The sequence below is a fragment of the Melospiza georgiana genome, chromosome 13, assembly GCF_028018845.1.
Source record: "Melospiza georgiana isolate bMelGeo1 chromosome 13, bMelGeo1.pri, whole genome shotgun sequence".
NCBI lineage: Eukaryota > Metazoa > Chordata > Aves > Passeriformes > Passerellidae > Melospiza > Melospiza georgiana.
Window position 1 is genome coordinate 20,432,545 of NC_080442.1, and position 19,760 is coordinate 20,452,304.

A 19,760-nucleotide genomic window follows, 5' to 3' on the forward strand; every position below is an offset into this window, starting at 1 on the left:
TGTAAAAACACTCCTAAGAAAACTTTAGAAAAATTATTCAACTGTTCCTGAGCTGTGCTGGGGAGCTGGGGAGGGCACTGGGCCCCTCCCAACCCCATCCATCCCAGAGATGGAGAGGCTGTCTCCTATTTCTTGCCCAGAGCCTTGTCCAGGTTGTTCTTGATGGCATCGAGGAAGTCGGTAGTGTTCACAAAGTGCTCATTCAGCTTCACACTGGGGAGACAGACAGGGATTGGGGGTGGTCCCTGCCTGCCTCCTCCCACAGGCACCACAGCCCTGGCTCCAGCATGTGGCCCCTGCCCAACCCAGTCAGTAGCGAACAGCCAACCTGAGTCCCTGGGGACTGTCCGGAGAGGCCAGCAGCTACCACCTGTGGCCACCGTGCCCAGCCAGCTCCTGGACACTTTCCTACTCTCAAGGCTGCCCTGCAGGGCCAGCCCGTCCTTGTGGTCACTGTGCTGTTCTTGTGGCCACCCTAGAGGGTCCCCCCACCCGCACGGTCACCCGTGCAGCCACGCTGCCCCCCTTGTGCCCTGAGAGCCCCCGTACTTGGCAAGGCCGTGGATGCAGCCAGCGAGGTCCTTGGTCATGGTCCCGCTCTCCACGGTGTCCACGCACACCTTCTCCAGCGTCTGCGCAAACCTGGGCACGGGTGTGGGGCACGGTTTGCGCAGCTGCTGCCACGGTGCGACCAGAGCAGCTGCTGCAGGGACCCTCCCCGGGGCTCCCACCCCCTGCTCACTTGATGAGCTCCGGGTTGCTGTCCAGCTTGCCGCGGTGCTCCAGGCCGCGCGTCCAGGCGAAGATGCTGGCAATGGGGTTGGTGCTGGTGGGTCGGCCCTGCGCAGAGACAGGGGTCAGCTGTCTGCTGGGGACACCCTGCCCTGGGCAGCCTGGCACAGGCAGCTCACAGGCTCTGCCCACCTTCTGGTGCTCCCGGTAGTGGCGGGTGACAGTGCCGTGGGCGGCCTCGGCCTCAATGGTCTTCCCGTCCGGGCACACCAGGACAGAGGTCATCAACCCCAGGGAGCCGAACCCTGCGGGGGGACGGGGGTCAGGACAGCTCCGGGGGTGACGCTGCAGAGCCCACCGCACCCTACCCTGCTCCACCTTGGGCCAGGATGTCTGACTGGACATCCCCGTCGTAGTTCTTGCAGGCCCAGACGAAGCCGCCGGAGGATTTCAGCATCTGGGCAACCATGTCGTCGATGAGCCGGTGCTCGTACCAGATCTTCAGCTTGTCAAACTCCGTCTTGTAGTGCCTGGGAGCCCGGGCCGGGGTCAGCCACGCTCACCCCACATGGGTCTCGCTGCCAGCGCCCCCAGGACAGCCCAGACCCCCCCCCAGGTCCATACTTATCAAAGATCTCCTGGAAGATGTCCTTGAAGCGCCCGTCATAGGCCTTGAGGATGGTGTTCTTAGTGCTCAGGTAGAGCGGCCACTTCTTCTGGATGGCGTACTGGAAGCAGCTGTGCGCAAAGCCAGAGATGGACTGCAAGGGAAGCGCAGAGCCTCGTGGCACCCTGTCCCTAGCTGGCATCCCCAGGGTGGGAGGCACGCTGCCCCGAGGGCCCCCTGAGCCCCAGCAGTACCTCGTCCGTGTTGTACATGCCCATGCCCACGCCGCCGCCGGGGAAGTTGAACACTTCCCACTCCTTGGTGCCGCTGCCGTCCTTTGGCGTGAAGATCATCTTGAACGTCCCGGACTTGTCCACCACGAAGTCGGTGGCTTTGTACTGAGGGGGCAGGCAGAGGGTCAGGCAGGGGCGGAGGCAGCGCTGGGCAGCCACAGCTCCCTGCCGTGCTCTGGCTCACCTGGTCACCGTGGGCGTGGCGGCCGATGGTGATGGGCTTGGTCCAGCCGGGCACCAGCCGGGGAATGTTCTTGCAGATGATGGGCTCCCGGAACACCGTCCCCCCCAGGATGTTCCGGATGGTGCCGTTGGGGCTCTTCCACATCTTCTTCAGCTTGAACTCTGTGGGGCATGCAGATGGGACCCCTGAAGCAACCCCAGCCCCCCTGAAGCACATGGCTCCTGCCAGCGCCCAGCTCCACTGTGCCACGGGCTGCTGCCAGACCCTGCTGCAAGGGGAGGGACAGCCAGCATGAGATCGTGGCTGGCACAGGGCACAGGTCAGCGTGTCCCCAGGCCCATGGGGTCCCCACAGCACCCACAAGCCCCCAGGGTGGGCAGAGGGGCACAGCACTGAGCATGGTGCAGCCCCAACCCACCGGAAACCTGAGCTGGCAGTGGGAAGGCACTGCTGACCCCAGAGGGCACAGACAGGAGGCTCAGCACCCCACAGAGCTGCCAGCACCCCCCCACTGCAACGGGAGCTCGGCCCCGTGCCCACCTTCCACCCTGGCTTCATCAGGCGTGATGGTGGCACACTTGACAGCCACGCTGTACTTCTGCGTGGCCAGCGCTGAGTCAATGGTGACCTGGTCATCCGTCTTGTCCCGATGCGGCAGCCCCAGGTCGAAGTACTTTAGCTGGACATCCACGTTGGGCAGGATGAGCTGAGGGGCCAGCAGAGTGTCAGAAGGGGGGAACAGTGTGGGGTGCCTGGGGAGCAGCACCACGGCATGGCCAGCCCTGGCACCCATCCTGGCCCAGCCTGGCTGCCTGCCCAAGCTGGTTCCCCCTGCCCCAGGTGGTTCTGCTGACCAGGATGATCCCCCCTGCCTCGAATAGGCCTCTCTGTGTGAGACAGCCCCCGCTGCCCGCAACCGCCTCACTTAAAGGTCGTTCTGGTAGTTGTGCCCATTTTACGACCTGCTTCCTGCATACAGAGGGACGGAGGCGGGAGGGACAGACAGAGGGCAGCACAGGGATCACCGGCTCTCCGTGCAACCCCCCAGCTTCCCCACCCCCCATCACCTTCTCCTTAATGAAGGCCCAGATGATCCGTGTCATCTCGTCCCCGTCCATCTCCACCACTGGGTTTGCCACCTTGATCCGCTTGTCGGCATCTGGAGAGCAGTGGGGGGGTGTGAGGGGTGCACCCCTGGTCCCACGGCTCCACACCCTTGTGTGGGGCCAGGGCAATCTGTGGGCACCACACAGCTCCATCCAGCCAGGTGTGGGTGCCACCCTGGCTCAGGGCCAGGTACAGGCAAGCCTCACTGGGATCTGGGCCCGTTATTGGGGTCACCACTGCTGGAGTGGGGGTCAGAGTGCAAAACCCACCACGTGCAGGGGACAGGGACAAGGACACATTCCTCCCAGAGTGGGATTTACGTGCAAGCCGGGCTCCAACGCCTCAGTGAGATCAAGAATGGGACCAGAACCAGGAGCAGGTGCAATCCCCTGGGGCCAGATTCAGGCACAAACCGAGGTGCAAATCCCTGTGTGGATCCTGGACCAGGACTAAACCCCTCTGGGTGCCAAACCTGTCTGTGGCTCAGGCTGTAAACCCCCACGCGGTACCCAGAGCAGAGGTGACCCTCCCTGAGTGGGACCGGAGCATTGATAGGCAACAAAACTCTGCGTGGCACCACGACCAGGATTTTGGCACCCTCCTGAGGGGCGAAATTCCGCGTTGGTCCGGGACCTTGAGCGACCCCCCCCGCACCAGGCTCAGACCAGGTACGAGCTGGAGTGCAAAACGCCACGTGGAACCGGGACCAAACTCCCCAGGGACCAAAGTCACCTGTGAAACCCCCCGTAGAACCGGGACCACCCCCCCAGGAGCACACCCAGCTACAAAACCCGCCGTGGGTCGGCAGGGGCCCGCGGACCGTCGGTACGCGCCGCTCCGGATCCCGTTTCAGACACCGCCCCCCTAAAGAATCCGAGCCGCCCCGCCGTGGGTCCGGCGCGCTCCCCGGGCGCGGCGGGCACAGCCCCGCGGTGTCCCCCCGTGTCCCCACTCACAGTGGCGGCGCTGCCCCGCGGCGGCGGCGGGCGGCGGGCAGCGGGGCAGGCGGCGCAGCGCCGGGGCAGCGCGGAGGTAACGGGCGGCCATGGCGTGGGCGGACGCGACGGGGCGGACACCGGGGCGCGGCTCTCTCCGCCCCGGGGCGGGACACAGCCCCGCTCCCCTCGTGGGGCCCCGCGCGGCTCCGAGGGGCCCGCGGGGGGTCCCGCGGCGAGGTCGGGCCTGGGCCGCGTCCGGCCCGGCGCCGGAGCTCGGCGCGGCCGCGATCCGCAGCACCCCCGTTCCCGCCGGAGGGATGTTGCATCCCTGGCTACGTCGGGGTTACGGATACGTGGCCAAACCCCGCGTGGAATGGGGACCAAACTCCTCCGGGACCTGATCCTGTTGTAAATCCCCTCGTGGAACAGGGAACAAAACCCCCTGGGACCAGACCTAGCTGCAAAACCCTGCCTGGGACCAGAAATTAAACGAAACGTGGGGATCAGACACCGGTTTGAAATCCCTCGTGGAACTGAGAATGGCCCCCCCCCCCAGAACCAGACCCATTTGCAAAACCCCTCGTGGAACCGGCATCAGACACCCTCAGGATCAAAAACCCAGCTGTAAAAACCCTCCTAGAACCGGGACCAAACCCAGCTGCAAATCCCCGTGTGAAACTGGGGTGGCACATGGGGCTGGGGGCGTGCGTGCACGGCCTGACCCTACATGGAAGCCGCGTCCCTGCTCCCGGCTGGGCTGGCGCGTGACTCGGCAGCTGGATCCAGCAGGACAAGGGCAACTGCCACTGTTCCACCGGGGACCTTCACCTCGCCTGGCCCCCGTGGGGAGGACGAGGAGGAGGAGGAGGAGGAGGACCACGACGACAACGAGGACAACTACCGTGATGACAACGACGACGGGGGTGATGCACACCAGGGGCACCCCAAGAAGGTGCACGGAGTGTGCCAGGGTTGCCAGGAGGCTGCTCGGGCTGGGAATTTGTTGTCCTGCTGTCCCAGCCAAGCCGATGGCTTTTTTTAGCCACATGGGACGGGCAGAGCCTGCTCCGGGAGGAAAAACAGCCCTGTAGCTGGCAGCCCCCGGCGGAGGGGCAGGGGGAGCTGCGGCAGTCCTTGACGTCGGCTGGCTTTAACATTAACCAGAGCAGGAGCCGCGGGCTGCCGGGGGGGCCGGGCTCCGCCGTGTCCGTGCTCCCAGCGCCCGGCCCGGGCTGCCGCGGCCCGCCGCCCCGGCCGGCCCTGCTCGGGGGCTGCCCCCCGGCTGCCCCGGCCCTGGCCCCGCGGCCGGAGCCGCCCAGTGACCGCAGCGCCGGCAGGACGGGGCCAGGCCAGCGCCGGGACGGTCGCCGCGAGGAGGGCCCGGGGGCGGCCATGTGGCACAGGCCCAGGGCAGGCCCCACACAGCGGCACCGCCCGTGCGTCCCGGGCCGCGGCCCGGCCGCCTCCCGCTGCTCCGCTCCAGCGTACGGCCACCCTGGGGACGCAGAGGGCCGGCATCCCGGTGTGCTCCACGGCCGCCCTGGGGACACAGAGGGCCGACAGGGGCCGGCGCTTCAGGGGGGACAGGTCCCGCAGATTTGGGGCCCAGCCAGAGGTCGAGAAGGACACGGTGTGGGGCTGTGTGTGTCTGCCCGTGGAGGGGGCGCCGAGGGGCTGACAGGGCCGCGTTCCCTCATGCTGCCCGCAAACACACGAGCCCTCAGCGCTGCCCAGAGCTGCTGGCCCACGGGCTGGAGTGGGGGCTGTGTCCCCCCTTGGGCGACCATTGAGCTCCTGGGGCTGCCAGCGTGGCCCTGCCTGGGCACTTCTGCCAGGCCAGTGCAGGCAGTGTTTCAGTGTCCGTGATCCCAGCTGCTCTGGGTTCTGCTGGCAGCCAGCTGGCAGCCACCAGCTCTGTGTGCCACTGTGGGCACACCCACGGCCGTGCTGTCCCTGAACCACACAGAGCTACACATTGCCATGAGGTGCCCAGTCCCATGAACTACCCCAAAACTCCCTGAGCTCGCCACCACCACAAGGATCTCATCATGATGCCTGGGGCCGTGTACACAGGCATTACGTGTCCCCATAGCCACCCCTGCTACCAGGGACCCTCAGGAAGGGCCCCCAGTGGGTGCTGCCCCCCAAACCACTCTCCCCAGTAGTCCCATGGTGCTGGAAGCCGCTCAGTGTGCTGGGGCTGAAACACTCAGTGCTGGGCAGGACCCCTTTAGGGCCGGTGCCATGCCAGGAACCGTGGGGGCAGCGACAGCCCCCTGCAGTTCCCGCCCCACATGGGGGTGACTGCCCAGGCGGGAGCAGCAGCCCCACACTGGGGGTGACTGCCCAGGCGGGAGCAGCGGCCCCCAAAGTGGGGGTGACTGCCCAGGCGGGAGCAGCAGCCCCACATTGGGGTGACTCCCGGGCGGGAGCAGCAGCCCCACACTGGGGGTTGACTCCCGGGCGGGAGCAGCAGCCCCACACTGGGGGTGACTCCCGGGCGGGAGCAGCAGCCCCCAAAGCGGGGGTGACTCCCGGGCGGGAGCAGCAGCCCCCAAAGCGGGGGTGACTCCCGGGCGGGAGCAGCCCTCCCCCGGCCCCGCTGGCCCGGGGCCCCCGGCGGGGCGGCGGCGGGGCCGGGGCGGGGCGGGGCGGGGCGGGGCGGGCCGGCCCTTTGTTGTGCTGCGGGCGGAGCCCCCCGGAGCCGCCCCCGCACCGCCCCGCGCCGCCGGGGGGAACACCCCGGAGCCGCCCCCGCCGCCTGCGGCTCCCGCCGCGCCTCGGAGCCGCCGAGCGGGTGAGCAGCGGGGGGCACCGGGCACGGGAGGCGTGCGGGAGCAGCGGGTGTGCAAGGGACGGGCGCGCCCGCGGGGCGCGTGTGCGAGGGCCGGGCTCGGGCGGGTGCGCGGGCACGCGCCGTGCAAGGGGCCGCGCGTGCACGTGCACGGGAGTCCCCGAAGGACGGGTGCGGGGGGCTGGGAGTGCGTGAATGTGAGAACGCGCGGGTGTGTGACCGTGTGTGACTGACTGTGCGATTGTGTGCCTGTGCATGCGAGTGACAGCGTGTGAGAGTGTGTGTGCATCACTGTGTGTCTGTGTGTGTGTGACAATGTGTGTGTGCATTGCTGCGTGGCTCTGTGATTGTATGACAATGTGTGAGTGACAAGGTGTGTGCGTCGTTGTGTGATTGTGTGACTGTGAGTGACAATGTGTGTGCATTGCTGTGTGGCTGTGCGTGAGTGACAATGTGTGAGTGACAGACAATGTGTGTGCATTGCTGTGTGTGCACCTGGGTGTGCCTGTGTGACTGAGCCGGTGGGTGTGCCTGTGTGTGTGTGCATGTGTGTCTGTGTGTGCCTGTGTAAGTGTGTGTGCCTGTGTGTGTGCCTGTGTGTGTGTGCCTGTGTGTGTGCCTGTGTGTGTGTGGGGTGCAGGCGCACCGGGCCATTCCCACAGCCTGTTCCCAGGCCGGTGTTTGCCGCCCAGGGTGTGAGCACCCCGTGACCCGTCTGCGTGTGTTTACATGTGCCGGGTGTGCGTACAGCAGGCCGAGGGTGTGGAGGCACACACACGGCGCTCAGGACAGCGTCACAGCTGCTCACGGGCAGGCGTGTCAGAGCCCGCTCGGGACTGGCCCACGCGTGTGTGCGGTGTGTCCCACGGGTGTGATGTGCCCCGACGCCTGTGGGGTGCACACGTGCTGTGTGTCCCACACATGTGGCCCCAGCGTCTGAGGATCTGCTGGTGCCCAGGCAGCCCCTGGTCTTGGGCTGCAGGGAGGGTCAGGGTCCCATGGGCTTTTGGGTCATCCCTTGGGCCCTAGTGCCTGCTCCAACTGGGCCTGGGGCTGCTTAGGGGGCTGGCACCCCCTCTGACCCCGAGGAGCACCAGGGCAAGGGTAGCGAGGGTGCCACAGGACCGAGGGTGCCGTGGGGCTGAGGAGACCGGTGCTGCTTTGGGCTCTGTGGAGTCAGGACTGGCTGGGAAGGGGGCACCCATCCCTGAGCCTGGACCCTCCATTCCTGTGCTCCGGGGAGCTGACACACCTGTGCTCAGAGTCCACCACCTCGCTGCCCCCCAAGGGTGCTCAGTGGCTGGGGTTCCTGATGGCTCTTCCCTGCCCTGTGCCAGGGCTGCCCAGCAAGGGGTGGGGGCCCTGTGTACCCTGCAGCTCCGCAGGCAGGCAGTGCAGGGTACAGACTGGTCCTGGCATCGCAGGGGACAGGTGGACGGTGGGGATACCCCCTTGTCCTTAGAACTGTCTCTACCATTGTGCAGGAGCGATGGGAGCAATGAGACGGGTGTGTGTGGTGGGGCACCCAGTGCCCCGGGTGCAGGTGCCCCGCAGTGCCCTGCCAGGGCAGAGGGGATGCTGTGGGGCAGCGTGGGGCTGGCTGTGTGCCACCACCCCCACCCCAGCCAGGGCGTCCTGGCAGTAGGGTCTGAGCTCACGGTGGGCCAGAGAGGTGGGGGCAGCCCCGCTTGGCCCCGAGGGAGGCCCTTGGCTAGGCAGGGTGTCTCAGCCGGTGCACGTGGAATGGGGGATGCCCGGGGCCCGTGGGGAGCCTGTCAGAGCTGCCAGGAGCTGCAGAGCGCTCCAGCTGCGGCCGGGTATCCCCGCTGCAGGGAGACCCGCGGTGTGCGGGCAGCCGGCGCTCGGCAGCTGGGGCTGCAGCATCTGTGGCTGGGCAGGGCCCTCCGCTCTCTGCAGGTGTGCATGCGTGCGTGCTCACCCTCCGTGCGTGTGCGTGCTCAGAGCGGGCACTGCCGGCTGCTGTCTGGCGGCTCCCGCAGCCAGCCGGGCCGGGGGCGAGCGTGTGAGCCCCGCCAGGTGGGGAGAGCCCGGCTGCGTGGGCAGCGTGCGGGCCGGGCGCAGGTCCCTGAGCAGGGGCCGTGCTGGGGCAGGCTGCGGGGGCTGCTGGAGCCGCCGGGCAGCAGCAGCAGCAGCAGCGGTGAGGCACGCACAGCCCGGCCCGCTCTCTGCAGGCAGCGGCAGCGCCCGGTTCCATCGCTGCCTTCCCAGGCACCCGCTGCCAGTGGGAGTGGGGTGCGGGCGCTGGCGTGGGAATTCGGTGCAGAAACCACTGCCCCACCTGCCTGCTGACCCCAGGCCACGGGTTTTGGTGCTGCCCAAAGCCCAGAGAGGTTTCCCCGTTGCCGGCAGTGGGCAGGGAGGGCGGCAGGGCCGCCGCAGCGGTGCGTGCCAATGCCTGCAGCGGGGCGTGGGGCACGCACGGGCCTGCCGGGGTGCAGAGCGGGGCAGGGAGCTGCGGTGCCCCCGGCACTGCCCCGCTGGCAGCTGCGTGGGCAGGACAGGAGATAAATGGGAGTTTGGCGTAAACAGCCCTGGCTGCCAGCAGCGCTGGAGTGCCGCTTAAAGGCACAGGCTCTGGCCTGGTTCTGCTGCCTGCTCCTGCCCTCCCTCCCGGCCTGCTCTGCCCTCCTTTTCCTCCCTGCCTGCCCCTTCCCTTTCCTTCTCTCCTGCTCCTGCCCTCCCTGCTCACCCCAGAGCAGCTGCCCTCCCCACGGGGGCTCCCCCGTCCTCGCTGCATGCCATCGCACTCGGGTGTTGACGCAGCCCTGACATGGCCGTGCACAGGTGGCAGCCAGGTCCCTGGAGCCCCCCAAGATGCCGTGGGATGTGGGGCAGGGGGCCATGGCTGCAGGGTGAGCGCCTTCTCCCACCCTGTTCAGGGTGACGTGCTCAGCTGGCTGAGTCCCGTCCGTCTGTGCCACTTCCCGGGCAAAGGGTGCTGCTGATAAGGCTGGGGTGGAGCTGTGGGACTGTCCCGGGCCTGGGAAGGAACAGCAGGAGCAGCGGGAACAGGAAGGGAGCAAAGTCGATTTGGGGCAAAAGGGCAGCCCAGAGCCCCAGCACTGGACAGCAGGTATGACCTGTGAGTGGGCACCATCCGGCAGTGCCAGGCGGGCAGAGTGTGGGAGTGTGGGCACGGCTGTCCCGGGAGTGTGGGCACAGGCATCCACGGAGTGTGGGCACGGCTGTCCTGGGTGTGGGGGAGCGTTTCTCCTGGGCAGGGGGCTCCAGGTGGGTCCCGCCATTGCAATCCAGGGCTGGGACTGACCAAGAAGGACACGGGAAGCTCTGCCCCAGAGCCCACACTGGGAGGGCAGCGCTGGGTCCCCCGGCCCCAGTGTGCTGCCTGGGGGATCCTCGGACCCCATCCCCCTGTCCCCCCGTCCCGTTGCCATGGCGATGTAAGGAGTTGTCATTAATAACAGTTGCGTGGGCGCTGCTGGCCGGGTGGGCAGTGCTCTGAGGGCTCGGTGAGCCCTGCCCACGCCCCAGCCAGCCAGGGACAGGGACAGAGCCCCCCGAGGGCCAGGCAGAGATCGTGACCAGCTCGGCGGGACCCCTGGCGCGGGCACAGGGGCTGGCAGGGTTGTGTCGCCTGCACCGAGTGCTACCTGTGGGGGCACCGCTGCCGGCCAGGTGTGCCCGTGGTGGGGCTGGCTCAGGCACCCGGTGGTACCCCGTGGCTCGGGAGGGAGGGAGGGAGCGCTGGGCTGCGGCGAGCAGAGCCCCCAGCCCCGGCAGTGTGGCCGTGGGGCACAGCTGGGGGACAAGAGGGCGGCTCTGGTAGCAGCCACGGGGCCGAGCTGTCCCCAGGAGGGCAGGACACTCCCGGGACAGCTTTTCCGGGGACAGCAAGATGTGCTCCCAGCCAGCCCCCTGCCCCCCCCGGGGTCCCGGCCCCACCGGCCTTCCCTGATCGGGGGGAGTCCCTGGCTGCCGCCAGCCCGGGGACAAAGCCCCGTTCCCTCCGGACCGTGGCGGCCGCGGGGCGGGGGCTGGGGCCGGGTCCCGCTGGGGCGGCGTGGGGGCGGTACCGGCGGGGAACCGCCCGCCTCCTCTTCCGAGCGGCCCACCCCGCCCGGGGCACCGGCGGGCTGGGGGACGGGCGGGTCGGCGCGCCCGGGAGCGGCTGGGTACGGCTCGGGAGCGGATCGGGAGCGCTCGGGCGGGGCCGGTTCGGTCCGGCCGGCGGGGCCCGCCCGTGGCTGTACGCCCGGTGCCGCGGGGCGGGGGCAGGGCCGTGCCGTACCGAGCCGCTGAGCCCCTTCTCTCCCCGCAGGTCTGCAGCGCCCGGGCGGCTTCGCGGCCGCGGCGGAGCCCCGCGGCTCGGTCCGGGATGGCGGCGCGGCCGGTGCTGCCGGTGCTGGCGGCGCTGCTGCTCTCGGCGGCTCCGGAGCCTGTCCCGCGGGTCAGCCTGCCCTACGGTGAGTGTCCGCTGCCTTCGGTGGGTGAGGGTCCGCCGGCACCGGGGAGGGGAGCCAGCCCCCGCCGAGGGCTCCGGCTGGCGTCTGCCCCGGGGCGGCGGAGCGTCCCGCGTCCCCCGGGCTCTGAACGCCGCGTGGAAACGCCGTGTGACAGCCCCGCCGGCTCCCCGGGACACCGGGAGCCCTCCGTCCGCGGGACACGGAGCACGGCTGGGGCAGAGCCCCGGGGTGCTGTGGGGTGTGCGGTCACGCAGGCCCGCGCAGAGCCGCACCGGGGGTGGGTGTGCCGGGGGCACCCGGGACCGAGCACTGGTGCCCCGCGAGCAGGGCAGCGGTGGCGGCCGGGTTCCGTACCAGATGGGGAGGGTGAGCCGGCCGGGGCACTCTGCTCAGGGTGTCCCTGGGGTGGGGGACGCGCCACAGCCCCTTCTGTGCCGTGCTCAGCTCCGGACAGCTCTGAGCCCCTCTGCAGGCACTTGTCACCTGCGAGGCCCGAGTGCGGGGGGCTGCGCTGGGCAGGGCCAGGAGGGACATCCAGGAGGGTGCTAGGGCAGGCAGAACTGTAACAAGTGGGGGGCCTGTTTGCAGCCCCCTCTGGCCTGCAGAGCCCCCAGCAGCTGGCACGGGCTGGGCGAGGCGTGGGGCGCGCTGCTCGGGCTCACCCTGGCAGCTGTGCCGTGCGGGGGAGCCACCCACGGCTGCGCTGCCAGGAGTGGCTGGATCCAGCTGCTGCCGGCCAGCAGAGCCCATCCCGTCCTGCGCTGGGAGGCTGCCGTGGTTTGGGCAGCTGCGAGCGCTCCCTGGCTCAGCGTGCTGCGCTCACTGGTGTCGATGTGGCCCCAGCACACGCTCCCATGACCGCTGGCCGCGGCCGTGGTGGCTCCAGCAGATGTGGGACCTGCTGAGCTGGACAGGAGGCTGGGACCCAGTGAGACAAGCAGCTCGGCATCGTGCCACGCTGTGCTGTGCTGTGTTGAGCCACGCTGCCCGGCCCTGCCTGCACAGACCGGTTCTGCCCCGTGCTCTGCACACCTGTGGGAGCTGTGGGGCTGCAGCCACGGGCAGTGCCCGGGGATCCCGGCCTGGACCCCGGCGAGGCGGGGCAGCTGGGTGGGGAGCAGGGGCCGGTGGCCGGTGTGTGTCCGGCGGTGGCTCCCTCGGAGCTGCCCACGTGGGGCTGCGGTCGGTGGAAGGGAGGAGCTGGGAGCTGCTCCCCTGGGAGCACTGGATGTGCCTGCAGCAGGTTTGTCTGGAAGAAGCAGGTCTTGTCCTGACAGGTCCCTGGCAGCCACACCAGCAGCTAGCTCCCCGTGTCGGCACAGCTCTGCAAGGCACAGGGGCCCCGTTGCCCCTCCGCTGCCGTGCCCATCACGGGTGGCATCGCCCCACCACTAGGGTGCAGGGCCCCTCACAGGAGGATGCCCATGGGCATCAGCTTCCTTCTCTCTGCACCACTGTGGAGAGCTGGGCTGGTGCTGGGGCCAGCTGAGCCCCCTGGAACGGGGAGGATGCTGCCCCATCTAGAGGCACCTGGGGTTGGTGGAGCAATGGGAGGTGAGAGCTACGGGGTGCTCCCCACAGCACCACTGCCCCACAGCTCCTCGATCCCTCACAGTGGTTCTTGCCAGGCAGGGCCTGGCAGGAGCTCTGGGTTTGTTGTCCTGGTGGGGCTCTGGGAGCAGGCAGGGGCTTGGGGGAGGTCAGGGAGTCCCCGGAGGGTCAGGGAGTTGGCAGCGTGAGTCAGCCCGACGTGTCCGCTCACACAGCCAGGCCCATCTGATTCAGAGCGGCGCTGGGAGAGGAAGGGCTTCCGGGGCCAGGCCACCCACGCGGGACAGGACGGCATGGGACGGGACAGGACGGGCGCACCCTGACTCAGCATGGACTCAGCACGGCCACTGGCCCGTGTCCGGCACGGGCTGAGCCCCGCGGGGCAGTGTGGGCAGCACGGGCTGAGCCCCACATCCAGCACGGGGCTGAGCCCCACATCCAGCACGGGGCTGAGCCCCACATCCAGCACGGGCTGAGCCCCACATCCAGCACAGGGCTGAGCCCCACATCCAGCACGGGCTGAGCCCCACATCCAGCACGGGCTGAGCCCTGTGTTTTGCAGAGGCTGAGCCCCACAGGGCAGTGTGGGCAGCATGGGCTGAGCCCCACATCCAGCACGGGCTGAGCCCTGTGTTTTGCAGAGGCTGAGCCCCACAGGGCAGTGTGGGCAGCATGGGCTGAGCCCCACATCCAGCATAGGCTGAGCCCCGCGGGGCAGTGTGGGCAGCGTGGGCTGAGCCCCACATCCAGCACGGGCTGAGCCCCACAGGGCAGTGTGGGCAGCATGGGCTGAGCCCCACATGCAGCACAGGGCTGAGCCCCACGTCCTGCACTGGGCTGAGCCCTCTGTTTTGCAGAGGCTGAGCCCTGCGGGCTGGGGCATGAGGATACTCCCAGCGCTCATCTCCCCCTGCAGTGAGGCTGGGGTCCCTGTGGGCCTGGGCTGGGCTGAGCCTGCCATGCTGCAGGGCTGAGTCCAGGGCTGGACGTGGCTGGGCAGCTGCCCCAGTGCTCGGCAGGGCTCTTGTGGCATCCTGAGGGCCAGGAGGTGGCTGTGCCTCGCGGCGGCCCCGGGCACTAGCAGGGCCCTGCACAGTGCGCTGTGGTGTGTCTGGCGCTGTGGGCAGAGCTGGATCTGGCCCTGGCTGCCCCGGGTGGGTGGCATGGCCGAGGTGCTGGGCAGAGGGACGGGAGCAGCCGTGGTGCAGGGTCCTGGGGTGAGGTGCCAGCACGAGGCTGATGCCTGTCGCTCTGCCCCACAGACTCGGCCGAGAGGGTGGTGCGGCGCTTTGAGGCACCTGGCGTGTCCAACTACACGACCCTGCTGCTGAGCCCAGACGGCAGGACGCTCTACCTGGGGGCACGAGAGCTGCTCCTCACCCTCAACACCAGCAACTTTCAGCCCAGCTCCCCAGCTCGTAGGGTGAGCCCAGGGTGGGCTGGGCGGCCCTTGGGGAGGGAGGGGGCACCCAGCTGGAGTGCCGGGGATCCGCACCAGCATTTGGGTCCGTGTGAGCCATCGTGTATTCAGGACCAACCGCCCTAGAGCAGGATGATTGAGGTGGGGAGCATGTGGTTGCTATGAACAAGCCCAAGGAGGGTGTGGGTTGACCAGACAGGGACGGGGGACTCCCAGTGACTGTGCCTTCTCCACAGCTGCTGTGGAGTGCAGATGAGGAGAAGAAGAGGCAGTGTGTGTTCAAGGGCAAGGACCCCCAGGTGAGCCCCACTGCCAGCAGGCATCGGGGGCAGTGGTGGGTACGGGCAGTGCCCTGTGCGGGGTGGGTGTGGGTGAGAGCTGAGCCAAGGGCTGAGCTGGGTCCTCTGACCCCCACAGAGGGACTGTCACAACTACATCAAGCTGCTGCTGCAGCTGAACAGCACCCACCTGTACACCTGTGGCACCTGCGCCTTCAGCCCGGCCTGCGCCTACATCGTGAGTACAGGAACAGGGTCCCCTGCAGGTCCCCCTGTGCCGTCAGGGCCCTGCCCTGGGGTCCCTGGCACTGGGACAAGTGCTGCTGGCTCACAGCCTCCTCCTGCTGCAGAACGTGCAGCACTTCAGCCTGGAGCGGGACGCGTCGGGGAAGGTGGTGCTGGAGGACGGGAAGGGACGCTGCCCCTTTGACCCTGAGTACCGCTCCACAGCTGTCATGGTCGGTAAGGCACGACACCCTGGGACCCCCGCCCTTCCTCCTGTGCCCTCTGGAGCCCTCGCCCTCCCTGCAGCGCCCTGGGACCTTTGCCCTCCTCCCCGTGCCTCCTGTCCCTGCGTCTGCCCGGCCAAGCCGTGCCAAGGCCAGGCTGTCTCGGCCCCAGCAGGGCCGTGCTGGTGCCGTGTGGTGGGTCCCAGCAGGAACGTGTCTTTGGCAGACGGCGAGCTCTACGCCGGGACCGTCAGCAACTTCCAGGGCAACGAGCCGACCATCTCCCGCAGCCAGGAGAGCCGCATCGCCCTCAAGACCGAGAACTCCCTCAACTGGCTGCAAGGTGAGGGCTGAGGGCTGGGGCTGGCACGGCTGCTCGGGGCCTCTCTCCCCTGCAGCGAGGGAGGCAAGGAATGGGGCCAGAGTGCTGAGGGTGCTCGTGCCCCCAGACCCAGCGTTCGTGGGCTCAGCCTACCTGCGGGAGAGCCTCCCTGCCGGCAACCCTGAGGGTGACGACGACAAGGTCTACTTCTTCTTCAGCGAGACTGGGAAGGAGTTTGACTATTTTGAGAACACCATCGTCTCCCGCATCGCACGTGTGTGCAAGGTGGGCCTAAGGCAGCAGGGGGGTGTGGGGGCTGTGCCTGGGGCGTGACTCGCTGCTGGGGTGGGGGGATGTGGGGCCATCCTGCACACCTGGACCCCCATTCTCTCAGTGTGTGGGGTGCCCTGCGGCCACGGCATCGCCCCCTGACCCGCTGTGCCACGCAGGGGGACCAGGGCGGGGAGCGCGTGCTGCAGCGGCGCTGGACAACCTTCCTGAAGGCACAGCTGCTCTGCTCACACCCTGAGGACGGGTTCCCCTTCAACGTGCTGCAGGACATCTTTGTGCTCACCCCGGATGAGCTGCGCTGGAGGGAGACGCTCTTCTACGGTGTCTTCACCTCGCAGTGGTGAGTGGTGGGGACCCAGGGCAGCACGGGGGGTTTGGCAGGGCCAGGCCCTGATCTTGCCGCGGGCTGTGCCCATCCTCACCAGGAACAAGGGCGGGCTGGGCAGCTCGGCCGTCTGCGCCTTCCCCATGCGCAGCGTGCAGCGCGCCTTCGGCGGGCTCTACAAGGAGGTGAACCGCGAGACGCAGCAGTGGTACACGGACACCGGCCCCGTGCCGGAGCCCCGGCCGGGCATGGTAGGTGGGCCCTTGGCGCCTGCCCGAGCGCAGGACGCAGCACTGCCCCGTTGCTCTCCTGCTCCCAGTGGCTGCCACAGCATGGTACCCAGCCGCTTCCCCAGGCCCTTCCGAGCCCCTTCCTTTCCCTGCAGTGCATCACCAGCCACACGCGGCACCTGAAGATCAATTCATCGCTGCAGATGCCAGATCGAGTGCTGAACTTTATCAAGGACCACTTCCTGATGGACAGCCCTGTGCGCAGCCAGCCGCTGCTGCTGCAGAGCCAGCGGCGCTACCAGCAGATCGGCGTGCACCGCGCGCCCGGCCTGCGCGGCACCTACGACGTCCTCTTCCTGGGCACGGGTGGGTGCAGGCGGGCCGGGCAGGCCGGGCTCTGTGCCCTGCGCCCCGGCCCTGCTCAGCACGGCCCCTCTGTTTGCAGACGACGGGCGGCTGCACAAGGCCGTGAGGGTGAACCACGGCGTGCACATCATTGAGGAGATCCGCCTCTTCCCTGACGGGCAGCCCATTCTCCAGCTGCTGCTGGACCAGGACCAGGCAGGAGCTGGGGCGAGGGGGGCACTGGGGGCTCTGCCTGCTTGAGGCTGGTCCCGTTTGTGGGCTGGGGGACAGAAACCTGGGAAGGCAGGGGTGTGCAGGAGCCCACCCTGCTGACCCCAGCGTGTCCCCTCCTGCAGGGTCTTGTGTATGCAGCCACCTACACAGCAGTGGCCCAGGTGCCCTTTGCCAACTGCAGCCTGTACCGCAGCTGTGGGGAATGTGTGCTGGCACGGGACCCCTTCTGTGCCTGGAGCCGGGGCGCCTGCCGCAGGCTCGCCCCACATCCCCTGGCACACCCACAGTAAGTGTGCACCCTCTGCCATCCCCTCCACCCCAGGGCACCCCACTGCCCTGCCCTCCCTCTGTTCCCAGGCTCTGGGCACAGGACATCGAGGATGCCGACACGGAGCGGCTCTGCCAGCCGGCCAACGCCTCCCAGCCCCGACCCCGCATCCTCCTGCCCCCAGGTGAGCTCCCGCTGGTGCTGCTGTGAGTGTGTGTCCTGGGGGATCCCCCAGACTCCTGATCCACCATCAGCAGCCCCTGCCCACGGCTGGGGCCCCGTCGCTGATGCTGGCTTGTCTCTGCAGCCTCAGGCTCCCCGTGCCAGCAGATCCAGCTCCCTCCCAACGCGGTGCGGCCGCTGCCGTGCCGGCTGCTCTCCAACCTGGCCTCGCGGAGCTGGCTGCACAACGGGGCTCCTGTCAACGCCTCCTACCTGGTGCTGCCCGACGGAGCCCTCATTCTGGTGGGCAGCCCGGAGCGCGCAGGCACCTACGAGTGCTGGTCGCTGGAGGAGGGCTTCCGCAAGCTGATGGCCAGCTACTGCGTGGGCGTGCAGGAGCCGGCCCTCGGGCCAGCAGACCCTGGCAGGAAGGTGGCTGCTGGCCGTGATGCCCTGGAGACGGTCAGCACATCGCGGAGCACCTCAGCGGTGGGCAGTGCTGCAGCACGGCTGGACGGCAAGACCTACTGGACCGAGTTCCTGGTGATGTGTGTGCTCTTTGCCGCCGCCGTCCTCGTGCTGGCCTTCTTCGTGCTGCACCGGCACCGCGACGGCATGAAGGCCTTGGTGGAGCCCGGCGACCCCAGCAGGCACCAGAAGCCGCCCCGCAAGCCGGTGGAGAGCCTGCCCCTGAACGGCAGCAGCCTGCCCAGCACGGCTCCTGAGCACAAGGGCTACCAGGCCCTGCAGGACAACTACATCGTCAGTACCCCCGTGCATGAGCCCCCAGGACCCCCACGCACCTTCTCTGAGTCGGAGAAGAGGCCTCTCCACGTCCGTGACAGCTTTGTGGAGGTGTCTCCTGCCTGCCAAAGACCCCGGGTGCGCCTGGGCTCCGAGATCCAGGACTCGGTGGTGTGATGGGGACGACAGCCGAGCCCTCACTCACCACTGCCTCTGCTCTGCTGAGCCTCGCCGGACCATGCACCACTGCCAGGGTTCGTGTCGTCTGTGTGTGCATGCCCAGAGCCCGGCACCCACCCTCTGCGGCAGCGCCCACCAGCCAGCGGGGCCTAGAGCCTGGCGGCTCCCTGGCATCACCTCGGTACCTGTGGGTGTGAGGGGCGCCTCGTGCCCTCCAGGGCCCTGCAGGACGGCTCCAGCCCGGCGTCCCTGCTGCAGGGACGGGCACGGCTCCTGGCTCAGGCTGCTGGTGCCGGGCTGACCCCCTCTATGCAGAGGGCAGGAGGGGCGGCCGCAGACCCCCCGTGCCCCAACTCACTGTGACGTCCCGCTGGGGACCCAGGGCCACGCGTGCGGCTGGGCAGCGCCAGCCCCGCGGCATGTGCTGTGTGTTTGTGCTTGGTTCGTTTTTGATATGTGGAAAATGTGAATTGTGTCCGGGGAAGGGGAGCTGGGAACAGCTTCCCCTGCGCTGGGTGGGCAGGGACACCCCCACGGCCCCACGCGCGTGTGTGGAAACGTCTCTTGTTTTTATATAAAGTTCTTCAGACACGTGCGTGCGGCAGGGCTCCGTGCCTTCCTCAGGCAGAACCTTCCCGGCTGGCCCCGTGGAGAGCAGCCTCGTCTGGCTCTCACTGCAGCCAGAGGCAGATCTGCCCATGCCTCCAAGGGGGCAGAGGGCTGTGCTGGCCATAGCTCTGTGCTTGGCTGAGCACAGGGCACATGGGGCCCTGCAGGGACAGTGGCTGTGTCCCTGTGACCTCCTGGCAGCCCTGGGCTGTCCTGGGGCCGTGCCTGAGGCCCGTGCCACGGCAGGGTGGCGCAGGGAGGCCCTGTGGTGCGGGACTGCAGAGCAATGGGGTGATCCCATCCTGGCACCGTGAGAAACAGGAGAAGGCAGAGGTGACCAGGAGTAAGAAAACTGGGGGCCTGGGGCTGGGAGGAGGGCAGCCCCCTTCCCAGGAGCACAGTGTTGTGCTGCATGTGGGCACCACTGCCCGTGCAGGGAGCATCAGGTCCTCGTCCCCATCCCACCCTGCTGTGGGCTGACCCTGCACACTTTGCCAGCAGGACCTGACTCCGTGGTGGCTGAGGGCGAGGCCTGGGATTGCAGCCAGGGCTGGTTGTGAGCCCTCCCGCAGCTGGGAAGCACCAGCAGTGCCAGCACAGGCTGGGGAAGCGGTGAGCTCCGCAGAGATGGCGTGTCCAGGCAGGATTCCCCCGAGGGACTGGCACTGCCTTGCTCCCAGCTGGACCCGTGCACGGAACTTCCTGCACAGCCTGTTCTGGGACATCAAAAAAGCCACTGGAGGCGTTGGCTGGTGAGCTGCCAACAGACACGGCCCCGGGGCTGCAGGGGCACGGGCCTCGGCGGGCAGATACCGTCAGCACCGTGGGGCAGCGAGCTGGAAGGGCTGGCAGCGCCAGGAGCAGGAGCCACCGTGTGGGAAACAGCCACGCCAGAGCCCCGAGAGCCAGCGGCTGCTTTGCCCCAGCCCGGGGCCAGCCGGACCCACCGCAGTGCCGGCAGGGCAGAGAGGATCCTGAGCAGGGACAAAGGACCCTGCTGGTGCTGCCCGCAGTGACGGTGCCACTCGCTGCCCAGGGCTCCTCTCCGTGCCCCGGCCTGAGCACCGAGCCCTGTGCTGCCCAGAAGGACCCCAGTGTGCAGCAGGCGGCCCTGGAAGGGCTGTGGTGGAGCAGGACGTGGAGCCGTCCCCTGCAGCGGCGGCTGGCGGCAGGCAGAGAGGGCTGGCAGGAGCCCATGTCCCCAACACCCTGGTGGCACCCGTCCCACAGCCAGACAAAGGCAGCAAAGAGC

General features: G+C 68.5%; 2 protein-coding genes across 2 annotated transcripts; one reads left to right on the top strand and one right to left on the bottom strand.

The window, feature by feature from the left end:
• Positions 1 to 23: 23 nt before the first annotated feature.
• IDH2 (isocitrate dehydrogenase (NADP(+)) 2) lies at positions 24 to 3,949 on the bottom strand. The gene is made up of 11 exons (XM_058033316.1): positions 3,880 to 3,949; positions 2,884 to 2,975; positions 2,357 to 2,522; positions 1,817 to 1,977; positions 1,594 to 1,737; positions 1,357 to 1,493; positions 1,111 to 1,262; positions 925 to 1,037; positions 743 to 840; positions 550 to 642; positions 24 to 213 (listed from the first exon to the last, which is right to left on the bottom strand). Exons 2-11 carry the CDS (start codon positions 2,932 to 2,934, stop codon positions 126 to 128), a joined length of 1,203 nt encoding a protein of 400 aa, XP_057889299.1. The 5' UTR covers positions 2,935 to 2,975; positions 3,880 to 3,949; the 3' UTR covers positions 24 to 125.
• Positions 3,950 to 10,069: 6,120 nt separating this feature from the next.
• On the top strand, positions 10,070 to 18,492 carry SEMA4B (semaphorin 4B). Its single transcript, XM_058033108.1, has 17 exons — positions 10,070 to 10,077; positions 10,169 to 10,312; positions 10,620 to 10,809; positions 10,956 to 11,100; positions 13,914 to 14,074; positions 14,308 to 14,370; positions 14,489 to 14,587; positions 14,700 to 14,811; positions 15,025 to 15,141; positions 15,248 to 15,405; positions 15,570 to 15,751; positions 15,837 to 15,987; positions 16,122 to 16,332; positions 16,412 to 16,527; positions 16,668 to 16,831; positions 16,903 to 16,997; positions 17,121 to 18,492. Exons 1-17 carry the CDS (start codon positions 10,070 to 10,072, stop codon positions 17,894 to 17,896), a joined length of 2,892 nt encoding a protein of 963 aa, XP_057889091.1. The 3' UTR covers positions 17,897 to 18,492.
• The last annotated feature ends 1,268 nt before the right edge of the window (positions 18,493 to 19,760 follow it).